At 43.4% G+C, this 18,113-nt stretch overlaps 1 protein-coding gene across 3 annotated transcripts in view; it reads left to right on the top strand.

Annotated features, from left to right (window-relative positions):
- Positions 1 to 18,113, top strand: part of LAMA5 (laminin subunit alpha 5) — a 253,667-nt gene that overhangs the window by 233,596 nt on the left and 1,958 nt on the right. For all 3 annotated transcript variants that reach the window (XM_067468220.1, XM_067468219.1, XM_067468218.1), the window contains exons 69-79: positions 4,363 to 4,503; positions 5,747 to 5,877; positions 6,001 to 6,168; positions 7,295 to 7,427; positions 8,856 to 8,995; positions 9,832 to 10,021; positions 12,104 to 12,256; positions 13,595 to 13,754; positions 13,869 to 13,999; positions 15,847 to 15,937; positions 16,624 to 16,743. In XM_067468220.1, the coding sequence (XP_067324321.1) occupies positions 4,363 to 4,503; positions 5,747 to 5,877; positions 6,001 to 6,168; positions 7,295 to 7,427; positions 8,856 to 8,995; positions 9,832 to 10,021; positions 12,104 to 12,256; positions 13,595 to 13,754; positions 13,869 to 13,999; positions 15,847 to 15,937; positions 16,624 to 16,743 (1,558 nt within the window). The remainder of the gene's footprint in view (positions 1 to 4,362; positions 4,504 to 5,746; positions 5,878 to 6,000; positions 6,169 to 7,294; positions 7,428 to 8,855; positions 8,996 to 9,831; positions 10,022 to 12,103; positions 12,257 to 13,594; positions 13,755 to 13,868; positions 14,000 to 15,846; positions 15,938 to 16,623; positions 16,744 to 18,113) is intronic.

Here is an 18,113-nt window from a genome sequence, read left to right as displayed (position 1 = left end):
TAATGGATGGTGAAGCGACAGCTCCCCTGGTGGCCAGAATACCCTCAGGAAAGCTGGAATGTTAAATAACCTCTGTGTGTTTGTATATATATATGTTGTGTGTCTATGGGATTGAATGTTTATGATATATATGTACATTGCAATCCGCCCTGAGTCCCCTGCATGGTGAGAAGGGCGGAATATAAATACTGTAAATAAATAAATAGGGAAAAAACGAAGACGGACAGTCATGACCAAGAAGAATAAGCTTTGACCGGGGAAACCTGGAAGTACGCTACTCTGTCTGGGACCAGCTCAATGGTCACCAGTGCACCCTTCCCCTCCCCTCTCTCCCTCTCCCTCTATCTTTTCCTACTTTCTTTTCCTCCCCTCCTTCTAAGCTCTCACAACCCAACCTGCTTTTTATTGTTCCCCAACTTTCCATGTATGCCGATGCCTTTCATTATTGTTTTTTTTAAAATAATATAATGCTGAACACTTTCTATCACGCTCCACTCTAGGGAGCACATATTCTAAATAAAAATAATTATAAAAAATAGGTAAAAGTATGATAGCTGGGACCTAACGCAGTGAGAGACGCAGTTGCAACAGAGTTGACAAGGTAGTTCACTGGAAGGGGGGGTGGGGAAACAGCCGAGCATACTCATGTAACCTATCCGGAGATCCTATCCATACATGTTCACAAACGTTGTTGCATTGGAAGAAAGGATAAAAAGGAGGGGAGAAATAGGAGAAGTGGTGAAAAATGAATCAACTCCAGTAACTGCTACATTATCTCACTGTTATCCTGTCCCTCCTACATTACATTACTGGTATCCTGTCGCAGCTGCATCTCTCACTTGGTGTGCTGTCTTGTGCACGTGTTCCTTTCTCTAATTCAGAGCTGCCTTACGCAACCAGCACTACCAGCACTGGGTGCCAGCTAACATACTTTTATCATTAATCAGTAGTGTATAGTCTTTAAGTATAGCTGTACTCACTGAAGTCCATAAGTCTTCTCTACTAAAGTCCAAACAGCAACATGCACCCACCTCCACTGAGATCTGAAAGCATACTATATAACAAAAATGGAGTCCTGTGTCTGAAGACCCTCCCACACCAAATAGGTACAGTCAAACTGGCAAACCAAAATGTACATACAATATAGGTTAACAATTATATACATTTACAAACAGTTAGTGGAGGCTTGGAAGATTGCTATTTTCAACACACGTTTCCATCCCAAACAAGCAGTTAAACCAACAGTATATAGCATTCATACAAATGCACACAGTGGCAGCAATTGAAGAACTTAAAACCCGACAAAAATAGGAGTAAGCACTACATCTAAACTGTATGTGTCACATTTGTGATGTGTATCTTATTTCAGTATTCTGGCTCTTCTCAGTAGAACATATCAAGATGTTTTGGAACTTGGCTCAGAACATTTTGTACATGTTTAACTTATCTTGAATACCAAGAAATTGAAAATTTTCTTCATTAAACTAAAGTGTTCTTCGATGTGGCAATAGAATCATAGAATCATAGAGTTGGAGGAGACCTCATGGGCCATCCAGTCCAACCCCCTGCCAAGAAGCAGGAATATTGCATTCAAAGTGAAAGGGAACCCCTAAAACTTCTCGGTCCCACAGAGCAGGCAACAGATGCAAACAACCAGTCTCTTTAGGTGAAGCAAAAATCTTTTATTTTCAGCATGGCCACGCAGAGACAGACAGGCGAAGACCAGTGTGTGCTTTCAAAGAAATGGCTGACTGTCCTCTTACAATCTTCCTGTTATCTTTTTTACATTCTCTTTACTTTGTCAAGGAGTAACCCCGCAACCCATATCCATTAACCAATCAATATTCTTAAAAACATACTTTTCTCATTATTTGGCCATCTCGACACTTCTAATTGATAAGCTCTACGTATGCGGCACCAGCATAGATAAACTTATATTATTTGTATACAGATAAGCATATATTATTTGTATATAGATAAGCATTGAAATGTCAGGTCACCCTGTGTATATTGATATTTGGAACATCCTGTGTATTTAAAACACACAATCTCCCCTTGGCCTTCGATCTTCCGTTCCCTTTCGCTAAGAAGGGTACTTTAAGTTAGCATTTCAGCATTTTGCACTATTAGGCTCATTAACTCCTTCAAAAGCACCCCTGACAGATGGCCATCCAGCCTCTGCTTAAAAGCTTCCAAAGAAGGAGCCTTCACCACACTCCAGGGCAGAGAGTCCCACTGCTGAACAGCTCACACAGTCAGGAAGTTCTTCCTAATGTTCAGATGGAATCCCCTTTCTTGTAGTTTGAAGCCATTGTTCTGTTGTGTCCTAGTCTCCAGGGCAGCAGAAAACAAGCTTGCTCCCTCCTCCATATGACTTTCTCTCACATATTTATACATGGCTATCATGTCTCAGCCTTCTCTTCTTCAGGCTAAACATGCCCAGCTCTTTAAGCCGCTCCTCATAGGGCTTGTTCTCCAGACCCTTGATCATTTTAGTTGCCCTCCTCTGAATACATTCCAACTTGTCAATACTTCATTTAGGTTTTCTGATCATTGTTTAAATTATCCATGATGCTCTCAGTTTGGCAGAGAAAACTATATTTGTTATTCTTTTTTCCATACAGAATGTCTTGAGAGGTGCAGAGAAAATGGAGAATGAGTCTTTAGACATTGTATTATTCCTCAGATTCTGAATATTACATTAGACTATGCCATGTACTTTGTTTCAGTTTCTCATGCTGTATATTAATCTTCAAAGAACTACAATGCAGAGTCTATTACTTTTGTTGCAACACACAAACCTACTGTTATTCCAACTAGGACATACTCATTGAATTCATGATTTACCAAATTGATTCAATGGATATAGTCTAGTTGGGACCAATAGCATCTTGCTTTGGTAGGAAAGTGTAATCATGTTGATGGAATCCTGAGCACAATCCATACAAACTTCCTCAATTAATAATGTGAAGAAAGGTTTCATTAAAGTGCAATGTGCTTGCAGAGGAGAACTTTCTTGTAAATTAGTCTGATGAGGAAGGAGAGTCTTATAGCTTACACCTTATTAGTTTGTAGAGTGGTGTATGCTAAACCTGGAGACTAGGGTGTCATGTTTTTCTTGACATTATTAAAACTAATTTGTTGTTAGTAGTTTGGGACATTTTCTAAGAGGTATCACTGCAAGTTGCTAAGTATTCTTGATGTGTTGTTGAAGGCTTTCATGGCCAGATTAACTGGGTTGTTGTGAGTTTTCCAGGCTGTATGGCCATGTTCCAGAAGTATTCTCTCCCACATCTATGGCAGGTATCTGTTAGAAACTAAGTAAGTGGGACTTCTATATCTGTGGAATTCTCAGGGTGGGAGAAAAAAACTCATGTCTGCTCGAGGCAAGTGTGAATGTTGCATTGGCCACCTTGATTAACATTGAATAGCCTTGCAGCTTCAAAGACTGGCTGCTTCCTGCCTGTGGGAACCTCTTATTGGGAGGTGTTAGCTGGCCCTGATTGTTTCAACCAAAGAAGTCAGCCATAGCAGTGCACCTGATGAACCAACCTGGACACAGCCTATTATTTGAGAACACAGAAATGCTGGACCACTCTAACAACCACCATGTCAGACTACACAAAGAAGCCATTGAAACCCACAACCATGTGGACTATTTCAACAGAAAGGAGGGAACTATGAAAATGAAAAAATCTAGCTACCAGTATTAAAAAAAACTTTAAAATCAGAACAGCAAACAAAGAGGAACACTAAAAAAAACAGGAGAATTCCTGACATGAAACTATGTGGGCCAGGTAACACCTCCCAACAAAGGATTCCCCCAGGCAGGAAGCAGCTACAAGGCCATTCAGTGCTAATCAAGGTGGCCAATTGCAACATTCACACTTGCCTCAAGTAGACAATAGTTCTTTCCCCCACCCTGGACATTCCACTGATATATAAACCTCACTTGCTTAGTTTCCAACAGACCTCACAACCTCTGAGGATGCCTGGCATAGATGTGGGCGAAATGTCAGGAGAGAATGCTTCTGTAACATGGCCATACAGCCCTGAAAACTTACAGCAATCCATTGCTGGTCATGTGTCACAACCAGTGTGCGACTGTCCAAGGTGATAGTATTGTTCACTATTGTTGATACTATATCAGTAGGAATTCAATTCTTTTACAGACACTCAGATATTGTGGTCTTTCTTGATCTTTGTTTCTAGGACATTGGAGTCAGAAAAACCCTTCCTGTTATTTCATACTTTGGACTAGTCTCCCAAACGGACAGCCTTCATACTAGATAACCTTTTCCTCCATAGGCTTACAGTTCTGTAATTTTATGGACAATGTGTGTTCCTTTTGTTCCTTTGCAGGTGGCTCGTTCAGTTAAGCTTCATGGCCACGGCTTCCTGACTCTGGCACTGAGGAATGTGCCTTCTCTGCAAGATTTCTACACTGGTTTCAGCTTCCGCACCAGCCAAAGCCGTGGCTTGATGTACCACCATGCTACAGAGGTATGCTGTTCTTCCATCCCAACGTGACATCTACCAGCTCTCTCAAGGGACTCGTTGCCAGGAAGGAGAGGAATAGTTTCTCGGAGGAATGCCGAGGCAAAATAATGTTAGATATGTTGCAAAAGATTCCCATCTCACTTTTTCCCAATGTGGTCCACAATGTAATATATTGTGTGCCCTCTTGTGCCAATGGGCAAAGTCTGTGCCTCAGTCCTGCCCCAGATTTCCTTGCCCTTTCACTCTGGTTGGGGTTTCCTGAATCCTTGAGTGTTGTGGAACAGGTTTTAATCCCCCTGCCTTTATTCTCCAAATTGAAAAGATAAGTAAGTGAATATGCCCCTCCTGGAATATTAATGGTAAATGGGTCTATATTAGTTGTTATATTATATTATATCCTTCTAAGTCCCACCTAGGAGTTTAAGATCTTCTCGGGAGGCCCTGCTCTCGACCCCGCCTCTGGTGTAAACATGCTTGGCAGGGACGAGGGACAGGGCCTTCTCGGTGGTGGCCCCCCACCTGTGGAACTCACTCCCCAGCGAAATCAGGTCAGCTACATCCATCCTCTCCTTCAGGAAGAAATTGAAAGCATGGTTGTGGGACTAGGCTTTCGGGTAGCACGCTTATAATAACAATGACAATTTATTTATTTACGACATTTGTATGCTGCCCTTCTCACCCCGGAAGGAGACTCAGAGCAGCTTAAAAGTAAAAGTAAATACAATATATTGTATTATTGTCATAGCACAATATTAATATTATATATTACATTGTAATATAACATCATACTGTCATATTATTAGTAATATTACATTTAATATAAAATATATAATTAAAATATCATATTATTATTAGTAGTAGTAGTATATTGTATTACATTATAATATTATCAGTATTATATGTATATACAATATGATAATGCTATGGAAAATAGACAGGCTTCTGATTGTATTGTTGTTCGCAGAATTCGATTCTTGATTAGGCTAAACAGCCAGTATTAATTTAAATGGTTTTAATTTTAAACTAATTAATGTACCATTTATATGTAATTGCTGTATTTATTATCTTATATGTGGGAGCATCGAATTGTTTCCGGCTGTAAGCTGCCCTAAATCTTCCTGCGAGGGTTGAGAAGGGAGGGGTACAAATGCTTGAAATAAATAAATAAATAAATAAATAAAAATGTTGCAATTAGTTGGCACCTTCTGACTCTGACATGCCAAACTTACTCTCTATCTCTCCCTAGGAAGGGACCTGCCAGGTTTCCTTGCAAAATGGCAGAGTGGCAGTCAATGTCCTGACAACAGAACTCACAACAAAGAATGTATATGCAGATGACACAAGCCACTACGTTGCCATCTACAGCGACTCTTCGGGGTATGTTTCATAGCCATCCTTTGCAATATTAATTAGTCCCAAGTGCCCTCCCTTTGCCACATGCAGGAAGGCAGTTGCACAAATGAATCTGCCTCTCCAAAATCAATTGCATCTCCTTTGCAGGGTCCGAGTTTACGTAGATGACCAGCTTCAAGGAACCAAACCAGGGACTGATCGCCTCAGGAGGCAGAAGCGACAGGACGAGCCAGCAGTCTTTCAGCTGGGTGGCATGCCCCAGGCCAGTGAAATGGGCAACCTCACAGGATGTATCGGGAATGTCTTTGTCAGACGGTGAGTCTTCCCTCATATTCAGGAAGCCTGATCTACCCCCCCCCCCCCTTCCCAGGGTTTGTTCCTTTGTAGTCTCTATTTTTAGTGTACCCCAGGTGAGGAAAGTGAAGTTCATGAAGCCCTAGTCTATCTCTACCGTCTAAAAGCCTCCCTTGCATCCTCAGAGTCCACACCAGGAATACTGTGTTCTATTCTGGGCACCGCAATTTAAGGGAGATGTTGGCAAGCTGGAATGGAGACATGATAGCCATGTATAAATATGTGAGATTAAGTCATAGGGAGGAGAGAGCAAGCTTGTTTTCTGCTGCCCTGGAGACTAGGATGCGGAATAATGGCTTCAAACTACAAGAATGGAGATTCCATCTGAACATTAGGAAGAACTTGGAACTTTCTGCTGCAGAGTATGGTGAAGTCTCCTTCTTTGGAGGCTTTTAAGCAGAGGCTGGATGGCCATCTGTTGGGGGTGCTTTAAATGCTTCTTGGCAGAACAGGGTTGGACTGGATGGCTCATGAGGTCTCTTCCAACTCTATGATTCTATGTTTCTATTTTATAAATTATAGCTGGGCATGCTGCAAGTTGCTAGTGGCCAGCTACTGGTCAAAGGACATTTACTATAATGCCAAGTTTTAAAACATTGTTTGTGTTTTTAAATACATCACAACTGTACCTTTGGTTCTCTTCTGACACGATAAACAGAATAAAATAGCTAGGCAGATAGATAGACACATCTTGGATTGTTGTGTTATTGTTGAACGTAAGACTTAGTTTCAGGACGGAAAATGGGGGTGTAAGCAAGACTCATTCATGTCGTGCAGGGCATTATACATTGGTCGATAACACCTCCAGTGGTACCAGATTGCAAGGATTTATCAGTAGCATTGGCATGGCCCTCCATTCCTTTCTTGGAGAGGAGCTGAAAGTGAATGCAATACACCAACTTAATGTCATATTGAGAATTTGGTTGTCGTCCATGCATTAGAAGGGCACAGTATCCCTGTGGTTTTGAGAGTTACTCTCTTTCCAGAACTGGCTAATACATTTTTAAAAGGCCAGCTACCTGGCAGGTCTCACCTGGCTGTAGTCCTAGATGAGCAGCTGTTGATTTCGTTGCCCTTTCTGCCACAGGACATCAGAACCACAGATGGTTGTCGACCTTCAGCAGAGCACTGAGAGTTTCAACGTGACCATGAACTGTCCCAGGGATCGGCAGCCACAGCAGATGCGAGCGTCAGAGAAGAAGGGCAGGTGGAAACCCAAGGTGAAGGAAATGGCTGCAGTCACATTTTTGTTTTCATGTGAAAAAGGCACATCTTGGAGAGGAAACTAAATCATAGTCTGTACTGTATTTTGTATTGAAATAGGAAGAGGCATTCCAGGATGTATATAAAGCCACTTATTATCTGATCCCTTGTTGTCCCACTGCAAGTAATGGCGCTTACACCATTGGGCTTCATTCTACCCACCAAAAGTGTGTCACTATGGAGCCATAGATTGGGCTGCCAGAGTTTTTAAATCTCCTTCATCATTTAGGTCAGTGGTTCTCAACCTGGGGTCCCCAGATGTTTTGGTCTACAACTCCCAGAAATCCCAGCCAGTTTACCAGCTGTTAGGATTTCTGAAAGTTGAAGGCCAAACCATCTAGGGACCCACAGGTTGAGAACCACTGATTTAGGATTTATGGACATGAGACAGGGTCCTCTCTCCTGTGGCTCCTCAGTTGTGGAACACCCTCCCCTTAGAAGGCCACTTGGTGCCTACATTGCTATTGTTTGGACACCAGGTCAAAAGTTCACAAACCCTTTGGGGACTTAATTGATTTTGCAAAAAAAAAATTGCATTAATTTCTTCTGAACTAAATGGTCAGACTGGTTTTACTGGATGCTGATCTGACATGCTTGGATAGAAGTCATAGAAGATATAAAACATTTTCCTAAATAAATAGCACCACTGTCATAAGTTGCACTGAGGAGATGACAGTGCTTTCAGACATGTTGATCTCTGCCATTTGCAGATTAAGAATTAAAATCTGGGTTTTGAATTCAAGGCTTAGTTTCTGCCATCTAAAAATTTCCAGTTTAGGCCTTCTGGTGATGCAGCGGGTTAAACCACTGAGTTGCTGAACTTGCTGACCGAAAGGTTGGTGGTTCAAATCCAGGGAGCGGGGTGAGCTCCTGCTGTTAGGCGCAGCTTCTGCCAACCTAGCAGTTTGAAAACATGCAAATGCGAGTAGATCAATAGGTACCACTTCTGCGAGAAGGTAATGGTGCTCCATGCAATCATTTCAGCTACATGACCTTGGAGGGGTCTATAGACAATGCCAGCTCTTCAGCTTAGAAATAGCAATGAGCACCACCCCCCAGAGTCAGACACGACTAGACTTAATGTCAAGGGGATTGTTTTACCTTTACCTTCCAGTTTAAATGATTATGGATGGCATGATTTTATATCAAATGTAAAGTTTTTAAATGCTTAACCCTAATTTTAATTTAATTTAATTTTAATGGTATTGGAATTGTATGTGTTTTAAGGCATTGAATAATTGCCTATATGTAAGCCACCCTGAGTCCTCTTTGGACTCAGAGAAAGGCAGGGTATAGATAGGGGAAAGAGAGGGAGAGGGAGTTTAATTTCCTGAATTTGAAACAAAGGCAGATACTGGAAGCAAATTTTTAAACTATTATTACAGGTGCCGAGTAAGAAAATCCTGAAAGACCCAAGCTGCCATCTGCCCAAATACCCCAAAGCCATTAAAGATGCTTTCCAGTTTGGCGGATCCTCAATGAGCCGTTTGGAATTTGATGACATTCCAGTGACATTCCAAGAAAGGTAAAATGCAAGCACGGTCTGTTTCTCTTAAAGTTTCCAAATTTCTTCCTCACACTCCAACATGAAAACAGGGAATGAGAACATTCCAGATGTGGTTCCCTGGCTTCAAGGATCCAGGTACTGAGCTCCTGATAAGGACTCTCAGTCCCATTATCTCAGGTTTTTGTTGGGTTGCAGAGATGCTGCTGGATTGCTAAGATGTTAAAGGTGCTGAGATCGTAAAGCAGAGTCCTAGTGACTTTCCTCCTTGAAAATCTCTTAAATTTGCAAAGAGTATAGCTAAGATATGAGCCCCCGGTGGCGCAGTGGGTTAAAGCACTGAGCTGCTGAGCTTGTTGATCGAAAGGTCACAGGTTCGATTCCGGGGAGCGGCGTGAGCTTCCGCTGTCAGCCCTAGCTTCTGTCAACCTAGCAGTTCGAAAACATGCAAAATGTGAGTAGATCAATAGGTACTGCTCCGGCGGGAAGGTAACGGCGCTCCATGCAGTCATGCCGGCCACATGACCTTGGAGGTGTCTACGGACAACGCCGGCTCTTCGGCTTAGAAATGGAGATGAGCACCACACCCCAGAGTCAGACATGACTGGACTTAATGTCAGGGGACAACCTTTTACCTTTTATAGCTAAGATGCAAGAAATCCACCTTGCTTAGTATGAAATTATTGGAAAGCTGTGTAGACCATTGAAGTCAAGGATTTCAAATGTCTCTCCTTCTCCAGGTTGTCCTAGAAATGAATTCATTCCTGAAGAACACTTTCTGCCTTTAGCTCCTTTCCTTCTCAGCTCCATTGCTCAATTCAAAATGCATTCATGGCATCTCAACCTTTCTTCTACAGGTTCCACTTCTCCATGGAGGTCAAACTCAACTCATCCAGCGGCCTGCTGTTTTACATGACGGATGAATCCCTGGGCTCTTTCTTCTCTGTGTTTGTCTCCAGTGGCCGCTTTGTGCTTTTGGCTGACATCAGTGGACGTAAACTGAGACTGAGGTCCAAAGACAAGTACAACGATGGAAAGTGGCATACCGTAAGGAAGGGGATACTGGAGGGGGGAGCTGGCTATCTTGCCAGAATCAGATGTGTGTGTGCTTTCGCTGTTAAGCATGACTAGAGTAGATCCATTCAATCAATCGGCTCTACTTGTGTTTTGACTCACTTTGGTGATGATGATTTTTTTTTTGTCGTGTCAGGAGCGACTTGAGAAACCAAGTTGCTTCTGGTATGAGAGAATTGGCCGTCTGCAAGGATATTGCCCAGGGGATGCCCGGATGATTCTGATGTTTTATCATCCTTGTGGGAGGCTTCTCTGATGTCCCCGCATGAGGAGCTGGAGCTGATAGAGGGAGCTCATCTGCCTCTCCCCGGATTCGAACCTGCAACCTGTCGGTCTTCAGTCCTGCCGGCACAGGGGTTTATGATGATGGTGATGATGATAATGATAATAATTGTTGTTAATATTTATTTATTTATTTATACTCTGCCCCATCTGCCAAAAAGGGACTCATTTGATTCAGTAGATCTACTCTAATAGGGTTTCAGCCTGTATGTAAGAGAGGAAGATTACAAACCAAATTCTCATTGCTAACTTATCATGGGATCTGGATCAGAACACCCAAGTGGTTTTGCAGAGTTGATTCCAGTTAATGTTGGAAGCATCTCGAGCTCTGAGGATTACCTGGGGAGGAATCCCACTGGAGCATTGCAGCACACCCAAATACCTGGGAGTTACCCTGGACCGTTCTCCGACCTACAAGAAGCACTGCCTGAATATCAAGCAAAAAGTGGGCGCTGGAAACAATATAATATGAAAGCTGACAGGCACAACCTGGGGATCACAACCAGATACATTGAAGACAACTGTCCTTGTGCTTTTCTACTCTGCTGCAGAGTATGCATGCCCAGTGTGGAACATATATCACCACGCTAAAACAGTGGATGTGGCTCCTAATGAGACATGCCGCATTATCACAGGAAGTCTGCACCCTACAGAACTGGAGAAATTATACTGATTAGCCGGTACTGCACCACCTGACATCCGTCGGGAAGTAGCAACCAATAGTGAAAGGACCAAGGCAGTGACATCTCTGGCCCATCTCCTGTTCGGATATCAGCCAGCATGACAACAACTTAAATCAAGAAATAGTTTTCTAAGATCTACAGAGACACTTGCTGGAACACCTCAGCAAGCAAGAGTCCAAAAGTGGCAGGCTCAAACCCAGAACCTCAATCGATGGCTGATACTAAATGAGAGACTCCCTCCTGGGCACACAGAAAACTGGGCGACTTGGAAGACACTGAACAAAAGCAAAAGGTGCAGAGCCAACCTTAAGAAATGGAGCTACAAAGTGGAATCCACAACATGCGAGTGTGGAGAAGAGCAAACCACAGACCACCTATTACAATGTAGCCTGAGCCCTGCCACTTGCACAATGGAGGGCCTTCTTATAGCAACACCAGAGGCACTCCAAGTGGCCAGCTACTGGTCAAAGGACATTTAATAGAATGCCAAGTTTACAAACTTTGTGTTTTGTTTGGTTGTTTGTTTTTAATGCAATACAGCTGTTTGGTTTGCTCCTGACATGATAAATAAAAAACATTCTGTGTTGCACCCAACCACTCATTGGGTGAAGAGGCTCACATTGACTGATGCCTTGGTACCTTTCTCCCCAAGCAGTGAAGAGGACATTCAGAATTGGGTTTATCTCTTGTTGCTGCCCAGACAAGGTTAGGGACATGTGACAGAAAGAAGAGAAATCTATCCAATCTCTTCTGGCTCCACTCCAGTTTCTTCCCTTGCCTCACCTAGGTTAGGTTGCTTCGCTCCCATCTTCAGTGACTGAGTTTCTGTCTTGCCTTTCTTCTGTTCCTCACAAATTTTCTGATGATAACAAGTTTGTCCTTGGAGTGCCTGTATGTCATATTGGTGTGCCAGGTCCAATCTTCACCTGCCAAATGTGTTGGACTACATCCCATCATCACCCAGACAAGAAATGTTGGACGAGGTAGTCCACCAAGTATGAAAAGCACCAGCTTGGGGAATGCTGTAGTCCGTTAATGAACCTTGAGTGACATAGGCAGGTATGTGATATGCATTTCTGGCATTTTGCAGGTCTTCTTCAGCAAAGACAGAAGCAGAGTTCAGCTCGTCATTGATGGACTGAGAGCTCAGGAGAAGTCACTGCCAACAACTGGAGACCCTTGGGTCCCTGTCGTTTTCTATGTGGGTGGAGCTCCTGTGGAGAAAGCCAAGGCTCACATACCAGTAAGCAATGGTCTATATAAGAAACTATTCTATTTGCTGATCTTAATCTGGTATTTCCTGCCTCACCAACAAACTACTGTCATAGGAATTCATAGAGAAGGTGTTCTCTGCTCTTTATCACCAAGTTGACATAATTGTTAAATCACATAATATTGGTGGGTAAGTGGACATTTCATGCATCGGCCACCAGCTATAACAGTCCACAAAAGTTTACATTTCAGCTCAATTCTCATGATCCCTCTAGTTAAAAAAAAGAGGTAAAAGATTTTGGAATAGAGGCCCATGTTTTCATAGAATCATAGAGTTGGAAGAGACCTTGTGGGCCATCCAGTCCAACCCCCTGCCAAGAAGCAGGGAAATTGCATTCAAAGCACCCCCAACAGATGGCCATCCAGCCTCTGTTTAAAAGTCTCCCTAGAAGGAGCCTCCACCACACTCCGGGGCAGAGAGTTCCACTGCTGAACATCTCTCACAGTGAGGAAGTTCTTCCAAATGTTCGAGCGGAATTTTCCTCTTTTATACTATTATTCCAGATGAAACAGCACTTGTGTACTTTCCCATTATGCCCTAAGCCAGCGTTTCTCAACCTGGGGGTCAGGATCCCTGGGGGGGTTGCGAGGGGGTGTCAGAGGGGTCGCCAAAGACCATCAGAAAACACAGTATTTTCTGTTGGTCCTGGGGGTTCTGTGTGGGAAGTTTGGCACAATTCTATCCTTGGTGGGATTCAGAGGGTTATTTTAGTGTGGGTAAACTATAAATACCAGCAACTACAACTCCCAAATATCAAGGTCCATTTTCCTCAAACTCCCCCAGTGTTCACATTTGGGTATATTGGGTGTTCTTGCCAAGTTTGGTCCAGATCCATCCTTGTTTGAGTCCACAGTGTTCTCTTGGTGTAGGTGAACTACAACTCCCAAACTCAAGGTCAATTTCCACCAAACTGTTCCAGTATTTTCTGGGAGTTCTGTGTGCCAAGTTTGGTTCAGTTCCATTGTTTGTGGTGTTCAGAATGCTCGTTGATTGTAGGTGAACATTAAATCCCAGCAACTACATCTCCCAAATGACAAAACCAACCACCACCACCACCACCACCACCACCACCACATCCCCAATAGTATTCAAATTTGGGCATATCTGGTATTTACATGAGGATTGATAACAGTAGCAAAATAACAGTTATGGAGTAGCAACGAAAATGATGTTATGATTGAGGGTCACCACAACAGGAGGAACTGTACTAAGGGGTTGTGGCATTAGGAAGGTTGCCCTAAACAGCTTGATCTTTCTAGGACATTATGCCACTGTCCACACCAAAACACCTGCTTCTTCTGTCTACAGGATGCTTCTGCTTCCAGCTTTAAGGGCTGCCTCAGACACTTGAAACTTGACAGGAAGCCCCTGGTCTCACCATCCCGCACATTTGGTGTGACCCCTTGTTACGTGGGCCCTTTGGAAAACGGCATCTTTTTCACGGCTGAAGGGGGATACTTGACGCTAGGTATTGTATAAGCCATCTTGCCTGAGATCGTCCCCCAACTGCTCCCAATTGATCATTGCATGTCATTTCCCTTCTGCTGCCCTGATAACGTTTTATATATTTTTGTCCTCCTAGACCAATCCGTGGCGATTGGACAGGACTTTGAGCTGATGCTGGAGATTCGTCCACGGAGCGCCTCTGGTCTTATTTTTCACATAGGAACAAAACGAAGAAACTACCTCAGGCTATATTCAGATAGCCAAAAGGTAAGCTAATGAAGCAGTGAGTTATGAGGAAGCATTTTGTTAGAGTTGCCTGAGATTGTACCAGAGAGGATTTGTAGTCGATTAAGATTTCCAAGTGTCTTGTTTTCCACAGGATGGCCTGTACTTGGGAGCTTGAAGTCTAGTCCTATAGTGGTGCCATTTCGTAACCCTAACCTTCGTATTTCTTGACTTCAGAGTGTGCATCAACCATGCTTTCAGCACACCGACCTCTGAGCAGTTGATGTGCAAAAAAGTGACCTTGTGTACCAAATGCTTGGGATCCACTTGTTGGGATTGTGATTGGGTGGCACTACTCTTCTTCCTACTTCTCAGTGAGACGGAACAGCTCCAAACTGTTCTTCGCCTTCTTCTATATGTTGTCTGCATTGCTGAAAGTAGGAAGATTGAGCAATGGCCACACTCACAATAGGTGGATCACTATCTGATGCCATTTTGCTAGACAGTCAATGCTCTGGGGTTGGTCTGTTCTAAGCACAGCTTGCACTAACTTTTGGAAAGAGAAAAGGCTTGCTGGACTCAGAACAGATGAAGATGTAGTAGGCAGCAAAATGGTGAGAGGGTCCATTTGAGTTGAACCTTTTAAGGTCTGCCAATCATGTGGGGGACTGGAGTGCTTGTGAGTGATCTACTTGGACTACTGCAATGCACTCTACATGGGGCTGCCCTTGAAAACGGCTCGGAAGTTCCAACTGGTCCATCGAGCAGCGGCCAGGATGTTAACTGGGGCCCCTTACAGAGAGAGGTCAACCCTCCTGTTCAAGGAGCTCCACTGGCTGCCGTTTATTTTCCGAGCCCAATTTAAGGTGCAGGTGCTTACCTACAAAGCCCTGAACGGTTTGGGACCATCCTACCTGCATGACCGCATCTCCGTCTACGAACCCACACGTTCACTTCGGTCATCTGGAGAGGCCCTGCTCGTGATCCCACCTGCGGCGCAAGCACGTTTGGTAGGGACACGAGACAGGGCCTTTTCCGTGGTGGCCCCCCGACTCTGGAACACCCTCCCTAAAGATCTTAGACAGGCCCCTACATTGGCAGTCTTCAGAAAAACTTGAAGACCTGGCTGGTCCGATGTGCCTTCCCAGAATAGGAAATCTCCAATACCAAGTCCCAGAAGCACTTTATTAAAACTAAGATTGCTGCACAGTGCACACTGCACGCTGCACTTGCCCTATAATCCTACATACCTCCTGTCACATCAGCACTTTTAATCCTGTACCCATTACTCTGGCCTGGCCCAGTTTTATTGTGTCTTAGTGTATTGTTTATTGCTTGTTGTTTATATTGCTTTAATTGTTTTTAATTTGCCTTAGGTTTTGTATTGTTATGTTGTGTTTTGAGGCCTTGGCCTTTGTAAGCCGCATCGAGTCCTTCGGGAGATGCTACTGGGGTACAAATAAATTTTAATAATAATAATAATAATAATAATAATAAGCAACTGAGAAGTAGGGCAGGCTATATGGAATTTGTGACTTTGTGAAGTCCTGTCTTTTAAGAACATAAACATCTGCTAAACAATCTCTGCATGTTGCAGATAATTTGAGGTTGGGCACACTTCTTTTGCTGGACTTCTCTGACCTGGATATGGCCTTGCACTCATCCCCAGCAGTGGATCCTCCAGGAGAAGATCCAGAATTGCATTCTGGATTTTTTTTTAACAAAGCTTGTGTATCGCCACTGATCTCTTCTCTACAAACTTCAGAATTCCCAAATAAAAAGGCCTTTGAAAATGATGAGTTTAGCTGAGCTGTCTTTGGGTTTGTTTAGGACTTCTCATCCTTGGCCCACCTGATTGGGATCTCTAAATCCTTCCTTTGCTCCCTTAGGTCACTGTGATTGCAAACACTGGTGCTGGAGAGTTCTCCACCTTTGTGGCTCAGCCTTCACTCTGCGATGGCCAGTGGCACACAATAGCAGGTAAATTACCTTTCAACAATTTGGGTGAGGTCTGCAGTCGTTTGACAGGAAGAAACTGCCTTGAGTTCTGCAAAATCTGACTTCCTTTCCATGTCATATTGAGTTTCACTAACTCTCACCTTGCAAGGCATTACTTCAGAATGAGTGTTGTGTCCAACCATAACATGTCAACTTCAGCACACTTGAGCTGGTGGAAAACGGTTCTCATTCAGCCTTTATAGCCAAGCATTTGTTTCCCTCCTCAAAGGGCCATTGATTTTGACTAAAAAATAGCCATTCAGAATTGTTCTTGTGTTTTTTACTTACAAAAAAGGCGATTGTCAGAAGAAGTTAAGATTACAAGACTTGCAAACGTTCAACCATACACATTTGCATTTATCTTTGAATCTGTCCCAAACCTACAACCAAGAAATATTCATTTCCTTCTTTTCTGTTGTAGGCATCACCTGGGTCATTGGTACTGGCAGTATCAGTCAGATAATTCAGGGTATATTCTGTCTGAAACAGGTTTCCACCCATTTTTATGAGTTAGGTCCATGGATTCTAGTCCAGCCAATTCAGTGCACCCTAATTCTTTTGCCAAACATTGACCCAATTCACTCATCAGTTGTGCCAAAGGCTGCTGTGTGTATTATAATTTCCCAACAAGCCTGGCTATAGATTAACGTGTCTGCTTTCTTTCCCAGTCATGAAAAGCAGCAATGTGATCCAGTTAGATGTGGATACAGAAGGAAATTACACAGTGGGACCTAACCAAGCTGACACAGCTGCTATCAAAGAAAACATCTACCTCGGTGGAATGCCAGGTGAGTAGTTTGGGCAAGAAGAGCATGGCCGGGGGATGGAGGGGTGGGATGCTGGCTGCCAATCATTGCCAGGATTTTATTGTAGAGTACATAACCAACACTGTACCATCCCGAACATAACATCTCTCGTCTGGTTTTGGAAGCTAAGCACAGCCAGGTCCGATCAATGTAATTTGTATTTGTATGCTTTATGTTTAATGTGGCATTGAATACTGCCAGTCTGGAAACCGCTCTGAGTCCCCTTCGAGGTTGAGATAAGAGTGGGGTAGAAATGCAGCAAATATTAAATTTGGATGAGAACACAAGGAACATCATGATCTCTAGTCAGGGGAAAGAATGCATCTGGCAATTCTGGAAAGCCATAAGGTTAGCTAGAGAAAATTAGAAGGAAGCTGTATCTATATAACTGGGATGAGTGAACATGCTAGTTGAAGGTGTACTCTAGTCAGGACAAAAAGGATTTAGTAAAGGTAAAGGTTTTCCCCTGACATTAAGTCCTGTCGTGTCCGACTCTGGGGCGTGGTGCTCATCTCCATTTCTAAACCGAAGAGCCAGCATTGTCCATAGACACCTCCAAGGTCATGTGGTCAGCATGACTGCATGGAGCGCCGTTACTTTCCCGCCGAAGTGGTACCTATTGATCCTCACATTTGCATGTTTTCGAAGTGCTAGGTTGGCAGAAGCTGGGTCTAACGGCAGGAGCTCACCCCACTCCCCGGATTCGAACCTGCGACCTTTTCGGTCAACAAGTTTAGCAGCTCAGTGGTTTAACCCACTGCACCACTGGGGACTCCTTAAAAAGGATTTAAGGCATCATTATTTGTGTGGAGCAATTGATTGAATGGATCAGGATTAGCCAACTGGACGACAGGCTATACAAGTCTTTTCCCAATATGAGGAATCTGAGGCTGGGGAAGCTTTTGCTGTTTGGATGCTTTCAACTACTCTTCCCACACTCTGTAACCCTTGGCTATGCTGACTGTGGCTGATGGAGAGTCTGACAAAGGCATATGAAAGGTCATACATGCTCACCTTTGGAATAGCAGTTCTAGCAGCCAATAGTTTTGTTTTGAATTTTGCTGCATATGCCTGCTTTTCATTGAGTGTGTGTAGTTTAGGTGGAGAACCTGAGCTAACTTACTTTCAAAACATTGTATTAGAAATACAGAGTAACTACTATCCCTGTTTTCAGTTAGATGGAGGCAGATTCAGCTTTTTAGGTTTGCCCAAGGGATTGTTATTCCATTTGTCACAACTTTGCAAACATTTCAGCATTTTACATGGGGCTAAGCCAGGCATGGGCAAACTTTGGCCCTCCCTCCAGGTGTTTTGGACTGCAACTCCCACAATTCCTAACAGCCTACCGGCTG

The sequence above is a fragment of the Anolis sagrei genome, chromosome 4, assembly GCF_037176765.1.
Source record: "Anolis sagrei isolate rAnoSag1 chromosome 4, rAnoSag1.mat, whole genome shotgun sequence".
In the NCBI taxonomy this organism is placed as follows: Eukaryota; Metazoa; Chordata; class Lepidosauria; order Squamata; family Dactyloidae; genus Anolis; species Anolis sagrei.
The sequence above is the reverse complement of the archived record's forward strand: the minus strand, read 5'-3'. Positions and strand labels throughout refer to the sequence as shown.